The sequence below is a fragment of the Anopheles darlingi genome, chromosome 2 (assembly GCF_943734745.1).
Source record: "Anopheles darlingi chromosome 2, idAnoDarlMG_H_01, whole genome shotgun sequence".
In the NCBI taxonomy this organism is placed as follows: Eukaryota; Metazoa; Arthropoda; class Insecta; order Diptera; family Culicidae; genus Anopheles; species Anopheles darlingi.
The window spans coordinates 42519403-42539402 of NC_064874.1; the positions used below are offsets into that span (position 1 = coordinate 42519403).

The 20000-nt window shown below is 42.2% G+C and overlaps 2 protein-coding genes across 5 annotated transcripts in view; both read left to right on the plus strand.

The window, feature by feature from the left end:
• Positions 1–584: 584 nt before the first annotated feature.
• Positions 585–2747, plus strand: LOC125949314 (synaptic vesicle glycoprotein 2B-like). The gene is made up of 5 exons (XM_049676262.1): positions 585–703; positions 783–842; positions 913–1237; positions 1330–2334; positions 2415–2747. The coding sequence occupies exons 1-5, from the start codon at positions 676–678 to the stop codon at positions 2623–2625; spliced, it is 1629 nt and encodes a 542-aa protein (XP_049532219.1). The 5' UTR covers positions 585–675; the 3' UTR covers positions 2626–2747.
• Positions 2748–3380: 633 nt separating this feature from the next.
• LOC125949279 (tyrosine-protein phosphatase corkscrew) overlaps positions 3381–20000 on the plus strand; it is a 22096-nt gene continuing 5476 nt past the window's right edge. For 2 of the 4 annotated variants that reach the window (XM_049676181.1, XM_049676182.1), the window contains exons 1-3: positions 11872–12888; positions 17155–17317; positions 18414–18741. In XM_049676181.1, coding sequence (XP_049532138.1) covers positions 12383–12888; positions 17155–17317; positions 18414–18741 — 997 coding nt within the window. In that variant the 5' untranslated portion in view covers positions 11872–12382. Of the gene's footprint in view, positions 3743–5739; positions 5928–6004; positions 6135–11871; positions 12889–17154; positions 17318–18413; positions 18742–20000 lie in introns of those variants that run through there. The other 2 variants (XM_049676183.1, XM_049676184.1) reach the window with 2 other exon arrangements.

Sequence of the window (20000 nt, forward strand, 5' to 3'; positions counted from 1 at the left end):
ACAACTGTTCTAATAATTAAAAAAAATGGGAATTCTCGAAGGAAGCAACGAAGTGCTTTCAGTATTGTAACATATAGAGCTTCATTTATACGTTTTATTCGTGTTCAGCAATCGTTCGTGTGGACATTTTAGTAAACGGGTTACCTCGATTATTCCAGAGTAAAGAACGTTTGTTTTGAGCCCGATATTGCAGCAATGAATTGCAGAAAGCCGTGAATGTTCTGTGTCGTCACTATACGCAGGTTGAGAACGGTGACGCGCCGGTGGTCTGATACAAGAACATAGTACCGCGCGCAGCGACCACAATATCTACGAATCCACGGAAGCTGGTTCCAGGCGTCGGCTAGAGACTGACAGATTATGGTCCTTTGTTTAATCTGATACCCCCCAGATCTGATAAAAGCGCTGCTTGACGCCCGACTACGGCTTGTTGTTAGGTTAAACAGTTTCGCGTTTGTTTTACGAGCTCTCCCGCGAGCGTACCAACGGGGGGGCTATTTTCCTGTGTACCGGTGTATGCGAAGATTTACAGCCTCGTCCGGAGATACGAGTCCCAAGGGGGTGCACATATAAAGCCATGAAATCAGCATCCCAGCATCGAGAATGCAGAGAAGTTTGACACGGAGAAAGTCAGCCGCCGCCATTCATTAACCACCTGTGCACTACTTTGTAGCGATGGAGGACTCGATTGAAAAACTGCCCGGTAAGTAGCACGACTCCCTGAGTAGCCAGTGGTTTCCCGGGTGGTTAATAAACCATTGCTTCCGCTCCGATCATTCCAGAACCAAAAGAGACCACATACCAGCATCCTGTGAAGCTTGACGAAGCTCTCTTAATGACCCGTAAGCTAACTAGATCTGCCGTGTCTCTAATTCAGTAAAATATGTAACGCCCAGTTTTCCTCGTGCGCAGGATTCGGCCTATACAATGTGTGTCTGATAGCGATTTCAGGCATTATTCTGGCAGGAGTGCTACTAGAAACGTTAGGAATAAGCTATGTGCTGCCGGTAGCAGAGTGTGATTTGTTCCTGACGACCAAGGAAAAGGGGGTACTAAGTGCAATTTCGTTTGCTGGCATCATTAGTAGTTCCCATCTTTGGGGCTTTCTCGCTGACACCCAAGGCAGACGAACCGTCATAGTGCCAACACTTTTCCTTGCCTTTACCTCCACCGTGCTGTCCAGCTTTACGACCAACTTCTGGATCATCACGGTTACGCGATTCTTGACGGGATTTTTGTAAGTTTGCCGCAATGCGCTTGTGTTTTGGTAGTCGATGGTATCGCTCATAGCAAGCTCTAATTATCTCGCACGCTCTATTATCGCTCTAGTATTTCTGGATCATCGGCCACAATCTACGCCTACTTGGGAGAGTTCCACGCAAAACGTAACAGCTCCCGGGCGATAATGGGTGCATCTTTTGTGTTCGGAGTTGGCTGCATATTGCTGCCATTGATCGCCTGGCTGGTCATCAACCAGGAATGGGAGTATACGATTCCGCTGCTAAACATCGTCTACAAACCGTGGCGCCTGTTTCTCGTCGTCTGCGGGCTACCCAGCCTAGTCAGTGCCCTAGCTCTGCTCTACTTCCCCGAGAGCCCGAAATTTCTGTTCTCGCACGGCCACGAGCAAGAAACGATCGCCATTGTCCACCACATGTACCGCTGGAACACCAGGGGAAAGGCTTCGAAACTGATGATCAACTCGCTGTTGCAGGAGACGGAAGCGGAACAAACGAAACAAAGGCGTGAGGAGGCCGCCAACACTAAGAGCGTATTCAAGCTGTTGAAGCAGATGTGGCATCAGACGGCGCCTTTGTTCATGGGATCGTACCTAAAGCGCACGGTGATCATTTGTGTTCTGCAATTCGGCATTTATCTGACCTCGAACGGTATGTACATGTTTTTCCCGGACATACTGAACCGGATTGCCGAGCAGGAGGATGCCGGCGTGGAACGAATAACTGTCTGTCGGGCGGTCTATGCAACCCGCGTGGACATCAGTCAGGTAGCACAGCAGCCAAACGCCACGGCGGGACTTGGTGCTGAGGGTGCTGTCTGTCACCAAAAGCTGGACATCTCCGCCTACGAGCACTCATTTGTGCTGGAAACGATTTACGCCGTCGGTTTCGCCGTTATAGGCCTTATCGTGAATGCTGTCGGAAGACTGCCTATTCTGGTGTTTGTATTTGGCGTATGCGGAATTAGTGGCATTTTGATCGTCTACATCGATTTGCCCCTGTTGGCCATCTGGTTCTACCTGATATTACTAACCTGCGGGTTTTGTATCAGCGTCGTCAATGCTTGTACGGTGGATTTATTTCCAACGAACTTGCGGTAAGTCGCCACGGGAGCAGTCCTGTTTTCGCTCGATTCTGCAGGGAATAATGTGTCTCCTTCTCTTTCTTCTCCATTAGCGCTATGGCGGTTTGCATTTCTCTTATGTTTGGAAGGCTCGGTAGCGTCGTCGGAGCTAATATTGTGGGTGTTCTGTTGGATTCCCACTGCGAGCTAACGTTCTGGATTTCCGGAGTATCGCTCATCGCCTGCGCCGTCCTATCGTTCTTCATACCGAACATCTACAGCCGGAACGTGTCGGAAGGAAGGATCAGCGTATCGTCACGATGATCGCACTGCTAGCAACCGAATAAACTTAGGCGATACGGTAAACCCTAGAGACTGAATCATAAGAATAGTAATAGTTGCAGCATGTATGTTACTAGCAAGGTCTTTAAAGTGATAAATAAACGATGAAATAATTAAGGTTGAGCTATAGCTGGCATTTTTTTCCGTAACTGAGTAGTTTTTTTTTAATCAAGCAGATTTAGAGTTCAAGAAGCGATAAAGCGTGTTTCGGATTTGTGCTAGAGTATCCCTATTGACACAGAGCAATCGCCCCTTTTCCTTCTCATAACATCAGAGTTATAGGTTTAGAATTATTTGCAAAAACTTTTATAAATCCAGTATATCCAGTCCTCCAATCCAATAGTCCGGAATCTTCCAATGGCCTATCCCTTCCCCTTTAATTACTACATTATTAGCGTATTTTTATATAAGCTGAAAAGCTGTGTATGGTTTTGGGGTAAATTTTATGGTAAACCGTTGTTTTAGTTATCTGGAAGAGGAAGGGCGTAAAAAGGACGCAGTAACTCCCCCCTTTCTGTGTCCATTCCATCGGTTATTTAACCGCAAAATTTTGAAAGGGGTAACCCTTGAATGCGGCCCCATTTATGAATTATCCTCTGCTGGCCAGATTGCAGAATATGCCCATGCAGCAGAATATGTCTATGCAGCAGAATATGTCCATGCAGCAGAATATGCCCATGCAGCAGAATATGGTCATGCAGCAGAAGGGGCCCATGCAGAACGAAACAAAAAACAAAGTGTCGCGAGGTGTGTGTGGTCTTTTTTTGGAAAATAACCGGAAACCCCGTTTTTTGGCCAGGAACACGACCGGAAAGGAGTGGAGAAGGTGCGCGGTGAAAGTGGTGGCCGATTCGAGCCAAAAATCGCGAAAAAGTGCCCCCGTGGAGGCTCTGAGGACTCTGCGTCTGAGCGGATCGTGCGGAATGAAATGAGTGTTTGTGCGGTAGCGGGGTGAGACAAGCGAGAACGATCGCGGTCGGGGGTGTCCTTCCGTGTGTGTTGTGATTTGTGTTTTTTGAGGATTTTGTGCAACACCTCAAGCTCCTTCCAGCCGTCGCCAACATCAAACCACCAGAATGGCCTCGCTCTCCTCTCGAAGGTAACAGATGCACAGGGTTTCACGGGTTTAGCTTCATCGCGACGTTCAACAGGAAGAAGCTCTCCGCTTTCTTATCGTCGAGATTATGCACGCTCCTCCTCATCCTCATGCAACCGAGTGGTTGCAGAAAGGCTACAAGTTGCACAGAAACGAGGCCGTTATATTCTCCTTATTACGTGCCATCTCTTAAGAATAGTACGCGCCGGTTCATTGAAGGTCATTAGGCAATGCAGAATGGTTCGTGCCAAGTGCATTCAGCATGGGGTGGAAATATCTGAAACATTCCGACCCGTAAATTCGGTTTACTTTTTTTACTGTGAATCTTCCTGCAGGCAGCAGGTAAAGTGTGCTCAACCTCGAAGTGCGTGAGCTTTCACGAATAAATTTGGAACGTACACTCGTAGTGCAGCTCAACTCGTGGCTCTGTTTCGATTGGCCAACTCAATTAGAGGCAACGGGGTGTGTTTCAAGTTGAGGGAGTTAGGCGCATGTTGGTGTGATGTTGGAGGGGTCAATTGAATTAAAACGGGTCATAAAATGCATTAAACGGCCAATCTCACGATTCACGGCTCTCCTCGCAACACTTTTTCCTCGCTCGCGTTGTCCCTGGTACTCACTCACTGCAGCCACAGTGTTTGTAATACTTAATGAAAATATGCGAAATTAAGGTCAATCTACTACACAGAGCGCTTCTTTTCAGCGTAACATATTTATTTACTTAATGTATTTGAACACTGTTCGATGGCTATATCAGATAAAGCCCATTTCTACCCGGAATATGCTTTCACGAGGTAAAACATATGTTTTTTTTGTAACGTGGCAATTGTGTAACCAATTTACAATTTCGAGGATACACAAAAAAGCCTACAGTTACTATTAAAACCGTTTTAATGCTTCAAGCCCACAGTCTTATACCGTTAACTTTAATCTGTGGGAAAAGATCATACTGGCAAGCCACTATGATGAATGATGGTTCACTTCATACCGATAAGAATATTTTCCCACGTCCGTCACCGCTGTACGCGTAATATTAACACATTTTTACGATAACTAAAAAAAATATAAAAAATATAAGATCGGGAGCAGGCGAATATTTGTTCTACCGAAAAATGTTTGAAAAGTAAAACATAAGTTCAGCAGAGCTATACACTGTCGGTACCTCTGCTGCACAACGGTTGATTGTGCCATTGTGCCATTGGCGACAGTGCGTCTGTTCGCTTATAACAAAATTCATTGTTGTTAAGGCCGCTACACTATTGAGCCGTGTCTGTTTTTTTTCCAGATTGTAACAGTCTGGACGTAAGCCATGCTCACATCACACATCCGTTTGCGAAACTACTGATATATTTCATAGTGCAGGCTGTGTCTATCGCATGTTTAGACATGCCTTACTGTAGCCTAATCAACGTTATCGGTTTTGTTTGTTATTAAACCAATGCTATGCAAGAATGTTGATTTGTTCTAAATCACGAGATGCATGCTCCACATCACGGTACATCCACTCATCATCAAGTCACCCGTTGATTGAACTTTATCTTGCTGCCGATGAAAGGTGACACGACGGTGATGTGTTGGGTGGCAGTGTATTGCCCTTCGCGAGGGCCAATCTGCTTGGCCGCGATCCAAGATGGTACCCCTAGCAGTTGCAGTGATCAGCTGCAGCTAATCGAACGAGACGATTAGAATGGTGAGAAACTCTCGGACTACTTGGCACGTGTTCGATTCACCTGATGGGACGATGACGAATGCACTTTATTTGAACGTCGCTCCTCCGCTTTATTTGAACGTCGCGCCCACTGATTACCGCTAATAATGATTGATTTCTGATTTGCAATCATCACCGTATGAAGATTCTATTTATAACATCTATTCTGAGGTCGATTGGTTTGGACGGTAAAAAATGTGGCACTCTATGAAATATCAATGTAAACTATTTAGATTTCTTCATTCCATACGATTCTGAAATGTAAACCACCCTATTATCTTCCTTGTTTCAGATGGTTCCATCGATCGGTATCGGGAGTAGAGGCGGAGACCATGCTGCTGGAGCGGGGCTTTGATGGTTCCTTTCTGGCACGACATTCCTCGTCTAGTCCAGGAGCTTTTACCCTTTCAGTTCGCAGAGGCCAGGAGGTGACCCACATTAAGATTCAGAACAATGGAGATTTTTTCGATCTCTATGGAGGTGAGTTGCATTGCGGCGTTGGTGTTTTACGGATAGCCAGTTTATCATGATTCCTTTTTTGTTTCAATTGATTGTAGGTGAAAAGTTTGCTACATTGTCGGAACTCGTGCAGTATTACATGGAAAATGGTGGCCAACTGAAGGAAAAAAATGGACAAATCATTGAATTAAAGCAACCATTAATTTGTGCTGAGCCGACAACTGAACGGTAAGTATTGGTACACTAGAAGTAAAAATAAGTGCACCCTCCTTATTCAGAACTTGACTTACGCGTGTCAATTATTATTGCTATTCTTTTTCAAAAATAATCACAAGAAGACATTCCCAATAACTAAAATAATTTGTAAATAAAATGGTCAACAACTGCCTCAAATAGTAATTGATGGAGCACTACAATATATCTATCTTCACTTTAAAAAGAGGGTTTTAATTGGAGTTGCGAATGTTGAAGTATTACGTAACACCTAATTAAAACAGCTGTTCAGTTATTCTATTGAACAAGTAAGCAGCCACGCGTAAAAAGATAGCTATTTCTAGCAATAGGTTTTAAACCAATTCATTCAAAAGCCTGATTAGGTAGGGCTATAACAGTTTATAATCATTTGACAAAGTAAAATGTCTAAGGTTTTTCAGTGCGGTATCCAGAAATTCAATATTGTTTTCAACTAAAGCAATTAATACCGGTGGTAGGCTGTAATAATTCTTCCATTTTTAATGCCTTGACTTGTAAATGAGGGGTTTTGTCGTTCAAAATCAACAGCTACCGTAGCAAAAGATATTAACAATGATGCTATGATTTAAAACTTTTTGAAGGGTTGTATCCCTTTTATAATCGTTATTTTATTTATATTTGTTGCAAATTTATAGGATTAATGTGAAAATTATGATTCCAAGTAATATATTTGCTGTGTTGGAATCCTCTTCTGCAAATTCACAAGTTTAACACAAGATGTTTGAACATATCAACAACTACCATTAATTGCTTATGTTTATGTAAATTAGTATGCTAATAGGAATACTCTGGTCTGATTTGTTGTTAAGCGAACGTATACAGTTTTAGAGGACATACTTTTCAACAGGTCAAGGGTTCTTTTGCAGAAACTCCCGCCTAGATTCCAAAGGTTAGATTAGTCACCATTTGAATAGCATTGGTAGGTTCCTAGATGTCTACCAGTTTTTAGTGGTTGTCATTGAAAAGATACAAAAGTCTCGTGATCGAATCCCGCGCCAGACATTGAGGCAACATGGATGCTTTTGGTAGTGATGACACTGGCGGTTTGAACCGGTTTAAAGATGTGTATTTATGTCAAACGCGATTTCCGGTGGAAACTGGATACAGCATCATTAAAAACAAACTTGTAGCAATCGTTTTATGAAAGGCTAACCATGACCTTGATCTCCTTCCGATACTATGAGTTAGTATCCCCATTTTAAATGGGCACTGTGGTGCTTGTAGAAAACTGGAAAGATTGCTTGTAATTAATTGTTCAGTACAATTTTTCATCCGTAATATGACTATTTTTTCATATTTGATTGTGCTATGTATCCTATTCAATGATAACAAGCGTTTTGCATTTACGCTGTTGTGTTCAGTGATTTTATACAAACGCGTGGCTAGAAATCGTTGTTGTTTTAAACCGATGTTTTCAACTAAGCAACATGAAGCATAACTGTGGGGCCATACATTTTAGTGACGTCATATAGGTTGTCGCCAGGCTCAACCGTTCTGGAATATAAATTGTCTCATTTGTGACAATGCCATACTGCATTGGATCAACATGGCATAGTGTCCGGTGTCGGAATAGCAACTTGCGACTGTTTAAGCGGTGCGTTTAAAACGCTATTGAGCACTCAATCTTTGTCGCGAGAATTTAAAGTATTCTATACCACCTTTATGATTTATTCGAGTCCTGATTATTTGTTATTGTTCATCTTGGTTGCTTAATAATCTACTGTCTGTTACTATTTATTAGCAATAATGCATGAAATAATTGTTCGCATTCGATACATGTAACGGAAGTGATCTTTACTATCCTTCACTTTCGTATTGATGACCGGCACCTATTCACCAGGAAATTCTTGTCTATTAGCAATACATTTCCTGCTTCTCTATCTCGCATTCGTCTCATAAATGGCGTATCGCACAATCTTTTGATGGACTGTGACGTTATGTGAAAGGCAAAACTTTCATTTTCTACCAACAATACATGCAACATCAACGGCAGGAAGCAGAACGATGAGAGTTATCGCAAGGCCAACCAGATTTATCTGGAAGTAAGATTCTAATGGTTCAAATGGAAAGGGTTTCTTTAACTTACAATTTATTTTATTGAAGATAGTATAAAGTGTTAGTGGCAAGTCTATGTTTTTTCTGTGTGTTTAGCAAGTATATTGCCACATTTGATGTCATCCTACACATTGGAATCGAGTATTTCTTCATGGTATAGCAGGCATCTTGCGTATATAACCGTAGTGTTTATAACATGTTTGCGTTCGCTACAGTGCGCAATAAGGTTATCGTTAGCAATTGAAATTAAGGTAAAAAACCAAAACATACACCTCAACCGATTCAAATAATTTTAGCGGTTATCCATTTCAAAATTTAGCCGTTAGATAACCGATAGAATGAGCCGAACACAGAAATACATGTGGAAAGTGGAGGAGGGGTGGGGAGGGAGCGAGAACATACCTAGTACATCGCTTGTACCTTCCCCCGTCCCTTCCAGATAGATAAAAAGATGATTTAGACATAATAATTGTCCCAAAAACATACACACCTTTTCAGTTATATATCTTTGAAAAATACGTTATAAACGTTAAATAGTGCTATTAGAGAAGGGGGGAGGGAGAAGCCATTACATTTTTACTGTCGAAAGATAATATTTGGGTAGTTTTTCGCACCATAAATTGATTTAATCTCATGTTTAAGGTTGTTGTTCATTCCACTGGTTATTTAACCGCCAAATTTTGAAATGTTCGGCCCCTAAATGTATGCAATTAGAATCGGTTAGCCTACCGAATCGGTTGAGGTGTATATATTGGTTTTTTACCGAAATTAAACCTAAATATCACTTGCATCTCAGTCAAGTGGCTGAATATTTCATTCTGTGACAGGAATCCTCTACATCAATAGGCTCTACGGTTGTCGGTTGATAGTGCCGAGCAGTTTACTAGGAAGATGACGCTGTCGGCCATCTATTAACAAATGTCAGATGTTGAAGACTACCTTCGTTTAGACGTTTATCTAAACGCATCGAATCAAACGAAGCTTGTATTAGGAAGAAATCAGCATGTACTAGGGTACAGTGGATGGTCCCATTACCTTAGAATGCATCGCGCGATTTTTTGTGTGGGCCGAATTTTTGTATGTTTGCAGTTGATATGTCCGCATCGCGCGAGGGCTTCTGGTTCTAATGATGTCAGAGGCCTACGTGCGCTGGTAAACGCAATACCTTCCTGACGTTTTCGTCCCTGGCTTAGTGCATGCAGGGGTCATTCTACCGGCGGTAGCAACGATACGCGCTCTGCATGCGTAATAATCAAGACTTCAGTTTGTGATGTTACCATCCAACTCATCATTGTTCGTCGACGTGATCAAACGTATACGGGAAGTACGCCTCGAAAGCAGTAACAGCCAGGGCCTTGAAGGGGATTGGATTATAAATTGTAAGCCGGATACTCATGAACCTATCTGCTACCTGAACAAACTCACATTAACAGGACTCATGAGTCCCGTTTTCTGCATGCATGTTCTGTGATTGCGGCTAGAGAGCACGTCCTTTTTGTTTAGCTTAACCTTGACGGCAGTTTACAGTTTCACGTAATAGCCGACACCACGTGACACAGAACATCCGTTCTATTTGATAGTTGAAGGGCGCAGACAGAAATCTGTCAGGGGTTCGATAGGAATCAAAATCACTTCAGGTTTACAGATGAGTACCATTTACGTTAATTTCAAATATACAGCAGTTCTCAACAAACGCATAAGATGAATAGGAATGTTGTTGAGCCGTTCGAAATGAATTTAAAGCTTTTGAAAATGTCTTCTGTCCATCATAATGTTCGCTCCTTATTTCAACATATTCATTTTTTTTTCATTAGTTAGTGTGTTTAATTTTTCATTACACAAGGAATGTTAAGTTAGCTAAATTGTAAAGACTCAGTGACACGTTCCGTTTACTTCCTTGCCCTCCTCCGGTAAATGCTCAATTCCCGAACTGACGGCGGATATCCCTCGTTTATTCGCACGTTTCCTAAAAACGTGAGTGAGCGTGAATGTTTAGAAGAGAATCAGCGGGAATTCAACGCAAGCCTACAGATAAGTGACTCATTTGAAGGGACTATAGACGTCGAATACTGTGCGCAGCAAAGAATTTGTTTCGGGGCGATAAAATACCATTTTGGTTGTTATCATTGATTAACATGGGCTGTTTGCTTGAAAACATATGTTTTGGCGCTATACCAACCACAACCTATAAAAAGACAATAATTTAACAAACACTTTTATTAGCACCAGGTGGGCAAACAATGTAAATTGGTTCGGATGGTATGTTGGGGAAACTGCGTTTGTGCTATACTAAATCTTCGTATTTGGGCTTAACATACGCTTGCAAAAATGTGTAATCATCGCTGATGGTACACCTACCGTTGGATTCTGTAGCTACCTGTCGAGTCATTTTATTCATCAACCTAGACTTACAATGGAGTACGAACGACATTTTTTATTTATGCCTTCGCATCTAGAGTGTAACGATGAAAAAGTAAAAATGTTGCAATTTTGAAAAACTTATCGCTTCCTGCTCTCCGTTTGTTTTTATTCATATAACAAACATAGTTCAAGGTATTAAATTTTTAATAGAGGGGGTCAGAAAGCAATCGCTTTTAAAATCCAAATATTAAATTGAGATTTTTGGTGGTTTTTGAGTCATGGAAAATATGGCAACCATGTTCGCTACAACACCTACAAATGATGATCCAATAACATGTGTAACGATCTATTTCTGTTTGTTAATCTATACCTAGTTTCGTAGTCAGTTAGTGTAGGATATTATTCGTTCATCATTCATATTTTGAATAAATTTATCATCATAAGCTTCCCATCACTTGAGAAATATGTGCGAATGAGCTCAAAGAGACGTGCCCCTTGGCAACAGTCGACAGATTTTAGCAGGTTTTTTGCGCCTTTAAAATGTATTTTCTCTTAAAAAAAAACCTTTTTGTACTTTGAAGGTTATGCAAACGGGCAGGAGAGCGAGTGCGTTGAATGAGTTTGCATTGTTACATTTCTTTTCGGTTGACCATGTCCCATCGCCTCTTGTGACAATGTTAAAGAACGACACCCGAACAACAACCACCATAAAAGCTCAAATTACTTTGGTAAACTCTCTGTCTGACGGCAAGACTGCAAAATTGCAATTTGTGCGGAAAGTTTGCGAACGAAGATGATGAAGATGCCTCTTGTTGTGCGCTCTGTGCGACTTCAAAAAGCCTTACTACTTGCGCCGCTGTGCTGCTCTGGCTGGTTCAATATTCCCCGGCAGCTTAGGTATCTTACGCCCGCGAGTATTTTTTAAATTTTTTTTGTTTGTTTCGCTACCAAATTATGCCGGCTGAATGGTGGTGCCAGTTGTCTCCGAAGAATGCGGTTACCTAGTGATCGTCGTGATCGCGGATGAGAGTAGTTGTGTGCTTCGCCATGATGCGATACACCTGTATGAGGGTGGGCTTACATATTGGGTTGAGTGGTGTAGATTGCCCCCGAGGACGGCAGAAACCCGCTCAAAGGGGGGTGTCGCTGGAGATGTCTGTCGTTTAGCTTTCGACTAGCACGGTCGCCAAAGTGCGTCATAGAGACCGCCCAGCTCACCAACACCAGCCTGGAAGCCGGTTGTGCGCAGTGAAGCCGATACCTGTCCGGTGTCGTATTAAATGACAGTCGATCAACAGCGATCGGCTTAGTACGGATCAAATTCAGTAACCATAAGCATCTCGAAGTCGAGGCGACCGCTCGCAGTCAACTCGAAGCAAATTAGTTAAAGTGATTCACGAAGTTTGACTACCGATTTCCAAATTCTGTGTTCAATAGCCACGATCGCTAAGCATTTGAAAACCTGATCTAGAGTTAGCTCACAGTTCTGCAAAAGAAGATCTTGTGTAGTTAAGCGAACGATTGTGCCCAGTTAAGCAGCTTCGACGAGTGGAGTGTTGAACATAGCAGTGAAAATGAGTGGAGGATTCTTTTTTGAACAAATCATCGAGTTTCTGATTCCTGAGGAGAAGGAAAAGTCAAACATTGGCAATTTGATCCAATCTGAAGTGAAAAAGTAAAAGTAATAAAGACCATAGCAAATCAGTCCTCGTCTGGATCGCAGGCCCTCCGTGGATCCGCAAAAGCAATAAGGCAAACAGTGGAACCTATATTGAAGTTTACTTTCCGTACGAAACCAGCCAGTCGTCATGATGTTGAAAAAATACGTTCTCAAACTAACCAATACGATTGGTACGGTCGACTATCTAAAGCGAAGATCGTCCTCGCCGGCTGACGTTATCCGACAGCATCCACACCAGCAACAACAGCAGCATGCACCTTATTCTCAAAAAGGACCAAGCATGTTCTCTCGCACGGGGCGAAAAGGGTTTCGACGGCGCTTCTCCAGCATATCCTCTGCCGACAGTGGAATATTAGAGGAAATCGATCAAGAAGATGAACTACAGGCACAGCTTCAGGAGCGACAGGAGCAGCATCAGTTGCGCCTGCAGGAGGAATTGCTAGAACAGGAACACGAGCAACACGATTCAGCCATACCGACGCCTACGTCGGAAGAATCGGGCGAAATGGCTAACGCGTGTACACCTGCGAAGCTTCCTGCAACCTTCGACACTAGCCTGCTAGTTGTACCAGTGGCGCAAATTATCATCTCTACGGCTATAGCGGAACTGCGGAGTACACTGCTATTCTATCCGTTAGTATGCTTTTTGTCCTTTTCCGTAATGGTGATTGATTGGTTAAGCAAGGCATCACCTTCAGGGGTCTGATGGGTGTTATTTTGTATAGAGAACAATCATCTAAATTATGTGTTTAACTAGGTTTGTGGTGTTGCATTGTCGTCAAGTGGAAATGTTCCGGCGAGATATAACGTTGCAGGAAGCGGCCGCAAATCATGCAATGCTCCACAGCATCTGGTCAATTTTTTGAGGGACACTGTTACGCACCAGCTAACTTCTTATTGTGCATATTTATACCCTTCATTCTGTTGATATTATATGCCCCTTGACAATCCTCGACCCCATTGTGGTAGCAATGTGTAGTAGTGACAATCTGTGGTTGGACAAATATTACACCTTCCAGTCGTCACGTCGGATTACTTTTACTGCGTAAAAGCGGTGGGCGTGCACCGGAGTGTGAGTTTGCTGCGTAGCAACTTCTTTCTGTTGTGAGTTTGGCGAAGTCTGTACTCCTTGCAAGGCAGTGATCCTTCGGTTGGATGTTCCAAGTAGGGTTCGCATTTCTATTTGATTTTCGATCCATTCGCCTTTCTTGAATCCATTTAAGTGAATGTGTGCCACAATTTCAATTCCTATAAATACTTTTACCAAACAATTTTGTATAGTATACGGAGATGTTTTAAATTGACTATATTTAGATAAAGGGTTTTTTTAAAATTAAGGTATCCATTACATATGTGCCTTACAAGCTATAGTTTGTACAGAGAGAATGCATATTATTGGAAAATTAAATGCATGTGTGCGTAAGGTTTTTTTTCGAGTCATTCGAATGATGAACTAAGCCTTGAGTATTATGGAAAGTATGATCATACTGGATACATGTATTCCTGGCGTATCCGGAGAAACCTATTTATATCGGATTGTCTCTAGCGAGAATTCAAAGTACATCATGCGTTTACTGTACATCACACAGCGTTACGTAAGGGATTCCTGGAGATATTCTTGGAAGGGATGACATTTCCATAAACGTGACGTGATTAGCTGGGATTGGAATGGGGTCCATATCTTTTAATGAAACAATACTCAGCGAAGCATTAATTTTCTAAACTACTGATAATTGTGTGGCGTGGATGATCGAATGTCGGAGGTCATTTCTTTCACATGCAAATTCTATACCGATCAACTTCGTTGATTGTAGAATCATGTTGATGGTTGTATTTCTCGCTATGGTTGTTCAAATACTTAATTATATGCTGTCAGTGTCAACTTTTCAGAGTTGTCGATCTGTTTGTTGTATTGGTTGTTCATCTAATTGGATGTTTAACAAATATAGCTTTCATGCCCCACATGAACTTCCAATTGGAAGACACTTCAGCGTCTCTCGGTGTTCTCAGCAGCGATCTTCTCATTAAGTTATTTAATTTTTAATAATTTTTTTGATCGATCATGATGAAGATCTCCTGTACTGACCAGGCTAAATTAAGAAGCCTTTACATCACATCAAGTTGACGACCTGGAATAATGTGATGGTGGTCGGTAATCGGAAGGAAAAATACAATATTTATGCAGCGCCTAGCATCCACGTCTAGATCGTTTCCTTGGCGTTGCCCTTTGTGCACACAAGAGATGATAAATGATTGTGAGGTATGAGTAGATTATTAAGATCAACCGAAAGCTGCTGAACAAATGTTTAGCAAACGTTCCGGTTGAAGTCAAGGCATAGCTGGGCACAGTGGGAGAGATGTCATCCATGTGCTAGGGGTAGTGGCGGGATAGCAAAGAACGGAATTTATTGTGTTGGTGTGCAAATTGATAGAACCGGTTCGTGAACGGGTGGTTGTCAGAACGAAAGAAGCCCACAAATAAGCCTGATGATGATGGCTGTTGAAGCGTTAGATGGTAGGCACCGTCCCAACTTTACGTATAAATTGTACCTACCTGGAGCATTGTTTTTGTCGCCAAATAGTTTATGACTGAACTGAACACGCATGTTAAAGTCACGGTGTTAAACACCGTACATCTGTACATCTACATAAACTGTAAGAAGACAACTCAATTCTTAGTCTCAAACAGATCGGTTCCGACATTCCGTGTGTTGAATGCATGATCATTACCAATTCAATTGTGAGCTCCACGTGACAACGAATTGAGTTAGCACGCATCGACAGTTGGAGCCAAACAACGCTGCTAACGTTGGTGTAATGCACGTTCAATAACTAAATTATGTTAAAGCCCATCATTTCATCGATGGTTTCGCCACCATGAATCTAAAAAGCAGACGTGCCAATCGAATGTTTTGATCCTATCTAGGAAGTGATTCGCGAATGTCGTTGATTTGTTAATCTATCACTATTTGTATCATTTCATAAAGTAAGTTGTCTTTCTCAATTGTTGGGACATTAACGGATACAAAATGCATTCGCAAATTATTTCAATTCACTATTGATGAAGCTTTGCTTTACCGCACTGTGGTTCGCTATTGGCAAGTGGATATAAAAACCAAGAATATACTTCCGATGGCTGTTCGAACAGAGTACGCGGTTGGGTTAAAGCAAGTTTTCCAAAACTGGAAAAACACACTAGACTGCTGCAGCACACATGTGTCATTGGGTGGTTGATGGTTGTTGATTGATTGGTCAATGATGATCACACGCAAGGCGACTCATCCGTTTGGTCCGTTTGGGGTGTATGGGTGTATCTGTGCTGTGCTCACGATTAGCCCATAACCACTTGAGCCCGCCTGCTGAGGGCCCGGGCTAGGGTTGACATGAAGAAAAAAGTAATGAAACTTATAGAAACAGGTACCTTACGCAAGCGAGCCCTCCGATAACGCGTCTCGCTCTGCGCAACACGCGTGCAATGCAGCTGCTCTAAATCTATGAACCCCTAGTGGCAGGGGCAGTTGATGTTATTAATGTGCACCAAGTTGTTTCGAAAAGCTTTCTGTTTCGTCGTCAACAATGGCAGATAACACCTGCTTTTCCTAGCATGAGAGTAAGGGTGAAATTTCTCTTTGTAACGTCCGTTACTCTTCATCGATATGAAAAAAAACTGATGGTTGGAGTTTTTGAATTCTATCTCAGGTGTTTCCAATGTAATTTGGGAAGTGTTTCACAAAAACTTAGCATAAATTCACATAAACTTGGCAAAAATCTACTACCTCCAGAATGTAAACGAGTTATTCGAGCAAGTCGATAAACATCCAAAATAATGCAATGTCTCTTCTACAGCTCATTTTTTCTAGTTTATGGTGGTTTCACTTTAAAGACCAGAACGATTGTTTGGTGATAGGTGATAAGAATTTCTTGATAATTTCGATTGACAGTTGATTGAGTTTCGTGCAGATTTTTAAAAAATCAGCTTGAACCCGAGGATTCCCCTCTTTTTCGAGAAATCGAGCAAAAGTTAGTCCTCCCCACTACTCGAAATATCTGGCCGAGAAACACTCGTCGGTATGAAAACAGCAGCAGCACAATCATTCGTATTTAAATAATTTAACAAAAATAATATCTCGTGGAGATCGTTATTCCAAACATTCCGGTAAGGTTTTTAAGGGAAGGCGTTGTCTGATTTAATTTACTTTTGATTGGTCCTTTTTGGCAACGAGATTCTTTGAGGTTATTTGTAATAATCATACCATTGTTGACTTTATACTGCAAAGAAGATATAGTTGAGTCGAATATAGTAACAAAAATATTAATTCAAACCTTTTTAAAAATTTCTATCCTTCTTGTCTATTTTAAACAAGTAGGAGGATTATTTTATCGTTTTCGTCTATATTATTATAGAAATATTGCACGTTCGTTGCACCACAGAAGTTGCTTGTAGCCCTACCACAACTTCGCGCTCCGCGAAAAGTTAAAGAGCACAGCTCCGGTGACTCAATGGCCCCCACTGACCGATTGTGGCAGAACAGTTTTTGCTATCGGCGGTGTGTGATCTAGCAGTTCTGGGAGACAGTGGATCGTCTCTCATTTGAAAGATTGTGTTTGTTCATTTGTGCTGAATCTGATAGTAAAAGCATATACTAAGTGGTGGCCGCTTATAGGCTTCACGTATGGGTTAATCGGTTGAACTTGAACTTGAACCCTCTGCCATATTACGTGTTTTTGGTTTCCGTTGCCTTGAAAGTGTTGATTGTTTACGTGTTTATCGATTTGTGGATACTCGCGTAAGTTGACCCGCGTTCGGTTTTGGTATTGCTGTAATAGACCTTCATGACATTCCCAATGATCTGTGTTTATCCACCGTTAACCAACTCCTTTCGTTTCCCTCTGTTTCAGCTGGTTCCACGGGAATCTGTCCGCTAAAGAAGCGGAAAAGCTCATTTTGGAACGCGGTAAGAATGGCTCGTTCTTAGTGCGCGAATCTCAAAGCAAGCTCAGCGATTTCGTGCTCTCGGTCCGGGCCGACGACAAGGTGACGCACGTTATGATTCGATGGCATGTAAGTAGTTTACTATTCGTAGCGATAATTCTCTGCATACTCAGTGTAGACCAAAATATGCTTGCCAGTATTTTGGGGGTGGGGACCGTTGCTCGTGATGTGATGTTCTTCCTTCAACAAGTCGCGACAACCACAGACGGTGGTGACCTTGGCACTAACGGTCGCACAAGTGACGCATACCTTGGCCGGCATGGACGGCAGCTTGGCGTCGGAGCCGTGACGTTGTGCGTGTAGATGCGGATGGCGGATGAGTAAAGCCCTTCTTCCAGTTGCCTAACATGGCACCGTCGAAGGTCTTGCTCGTTTGCAGTGATTTGAACCGTCCCGCAGCGACGAACGGTGTGACATTATGATTGCCTGAAGTATAGCTATGTATGTACGACGTAGCTTTACTCAAACGCTCAGTCATAGACTTGCTTTGCCAAGTGTGTTCGGTATACAGGTTACTTGTGTGGATGTGTTCGGTACTTTTTACGTCGAACAAATGGTCCCTCTAGCGATAATCCTAGTGACAATAACTGTTTGTTTCGTAGTGAAAGACATGTAAATGAAAAACATAAGTTCATGCTAAAAGTAATCCATTTGGTCGTCCTGAAACAATCGGTATTCAAGAGCTAATCCCGGAAGATAATTTAAATTTCAATATATAAAGGAATATTCCAAAGTAAATTGGTTCTGACTAATCGATATGAATTCGCATTTTTTTACGGCACCTGAATGATTCCGCATTGATTGTGAGAAGACAAAATTCCCCAAGTGACGCAATTAATATGGAAGAAGTCACCTGACGACATTCTATGAATTAGTCATAATTACGTCTTTTACATACGCACGTATGCGTCAATTGGGCATGATCGACTAGTGTTACAACTTTCACTGATTCAACAGGCACTATTATAGTAGGATCAGGCTCAGGCCCAGATAGTCTCCAGGAAGTGATTGCCATCGAAATAGCATGGTAAACTATGCAAGGATATTTGGATGAGAAACTTCTTTTAGAATTTTTCGCATTTTTGTTTAGCTAGATTTATTCTGGGTATGAAAAAACTGACGCTCTCTTCACTTTCATATCGAATACATAATACTTTGATTACAGGAAAAGATGTACGATGTCGGCGGAGGGCAAAAGTTTGCGACCTTGTGCGACCTGATCGAGTACTACAAGCGCAACCCAATGGTGGAAACGTGCGGTACTGTGGTCCATCTGCGACAGCCGTTCAATGCAACGCGTATTACGGCTGCCGGCATCAACGACCGTGTAGAGCAATTGCAGCGCGAAAACGGCGGCCAGTCATACGGCAAGGGTGGCTTTTGGGAGGAATTTGAATCTCTACAGCAGCAGGAGTGCCGGCACACGTTTTCGCGCCGTGAAGGGCAACGAAACGAAAACCGTGCGAAGAATAGATATAAGAATATTTTACCATGTAAGTATAGTGCCTGAAATACGGGGTGGAAGAATTCTATAAAGAAACATATGGTAGTTTAATCGATTTTTTGCTATTCTCGATGTCGTCTAGACAAACGAGTGTTCAGGACTTACTCGCTATATTAGATCTCATTTGCAGTCGGTATTTTGAAATTTTCGGAAAGCCATACAAGAAATCCCAACAACAAAAACAATTCTAAAATATTCTGTTACCACACACAACCCCTATCGAAACGTTGTTCAGAGAAAACAAGAATGGATCTACCCACACATGATGAGCGAAAAATTCGCCTCCGCAGAATTATAAATGAACTGATCTTGAATTGCTCTGCGCCACTAGCGTGGCGATTGCTTTAGCAAGTTGCCAACAACAACCATAGTTGTTTGCATATTATAGTTCCTCATTAGAACTGTATTGGCCGGATATAAATCAATATTGCGACCTTCTGCCACGGAATAGCAAGCGGAGCTAATCGATCCGTCAGTGCTTTCGCTTCTTGACGTGCCATTTATCGGCGGACTTGAGGGATATAAACAGGAAATATCCATGTACTCGAGAGAATGTAATTCATTACGGTAAACGACGCCTCATCGTTTCCTCATCCCTTGTCCTTTCCATCTTTTCTCTGAATAACTTGGTAGAAGATGGTTCAGATCGTGTGTGTGTGTGTAGGTGTATGTGTCTTCTATGAGGTTTCATTACAGTCTTGTTTTCTTCTGTCCATTATAAGCATTCACCGTTGTCTGTCAACATTCTCATGCGGTCAGCTCTTAGGTCAAGGTTACCGTTTACATCGTTCATTGAACGAGACTTGGAGTGTGTTATACTGGAAGTGTGTAAAACTGGAAGTACAGTGGATACTGCTGACCTAGTAAATCACGTAAACTGACCATCGGCTTTTGTTCAAAGTCCCATGTGCTTTAAGATAAATGATGGACCTCTTTAAACAAAGTGAATAGTTAATAGAGTCGCATGTGGGCTCAATTTTCTTCGCGTCATAGAAAATAATAAATGTGTCAAATGCTGTGACGCTTGCTCCAGATGTTGATTCGTCGTGGGTTGACGTGAGGTGCTGTTGATAATTTGTTAAATGACTAGCATATAGCGATGGTCGAACTAAGGGTACGTCGGTGTTACGTAAAAGTCGTATCGGACAATGTCACTCGTCGCACTCATATGATTTGTATCAGAGTAGAACAGTCCCGTCAGTGGCGATAGAAACACAAATAGCCCAGTTCACGGACACTGGCGACTGC

Bases quoted from the DNA above. Each gene is read 5' to 3' on its own strand.
- LOC125949314 (XM_049676262.1), top strand. From the start codon at position 676: ATGGAGGACTCGATTGAAAAACTGCCCG. The intron at 843-912 runs GTAAGCTAACTA...CCTCGTGCGCAG, and splicing joins CGAAGCTCTCTTAATGACCC to GATTCGGCCTATACAATGTG. The intron at 1,238-1,329 runs GTAAGTTTGCCG...TTATCGCTCTAG, and splicing joins CGATTCTTGACGGGATTTTT to TATTTCTGGATCATCGGCCA.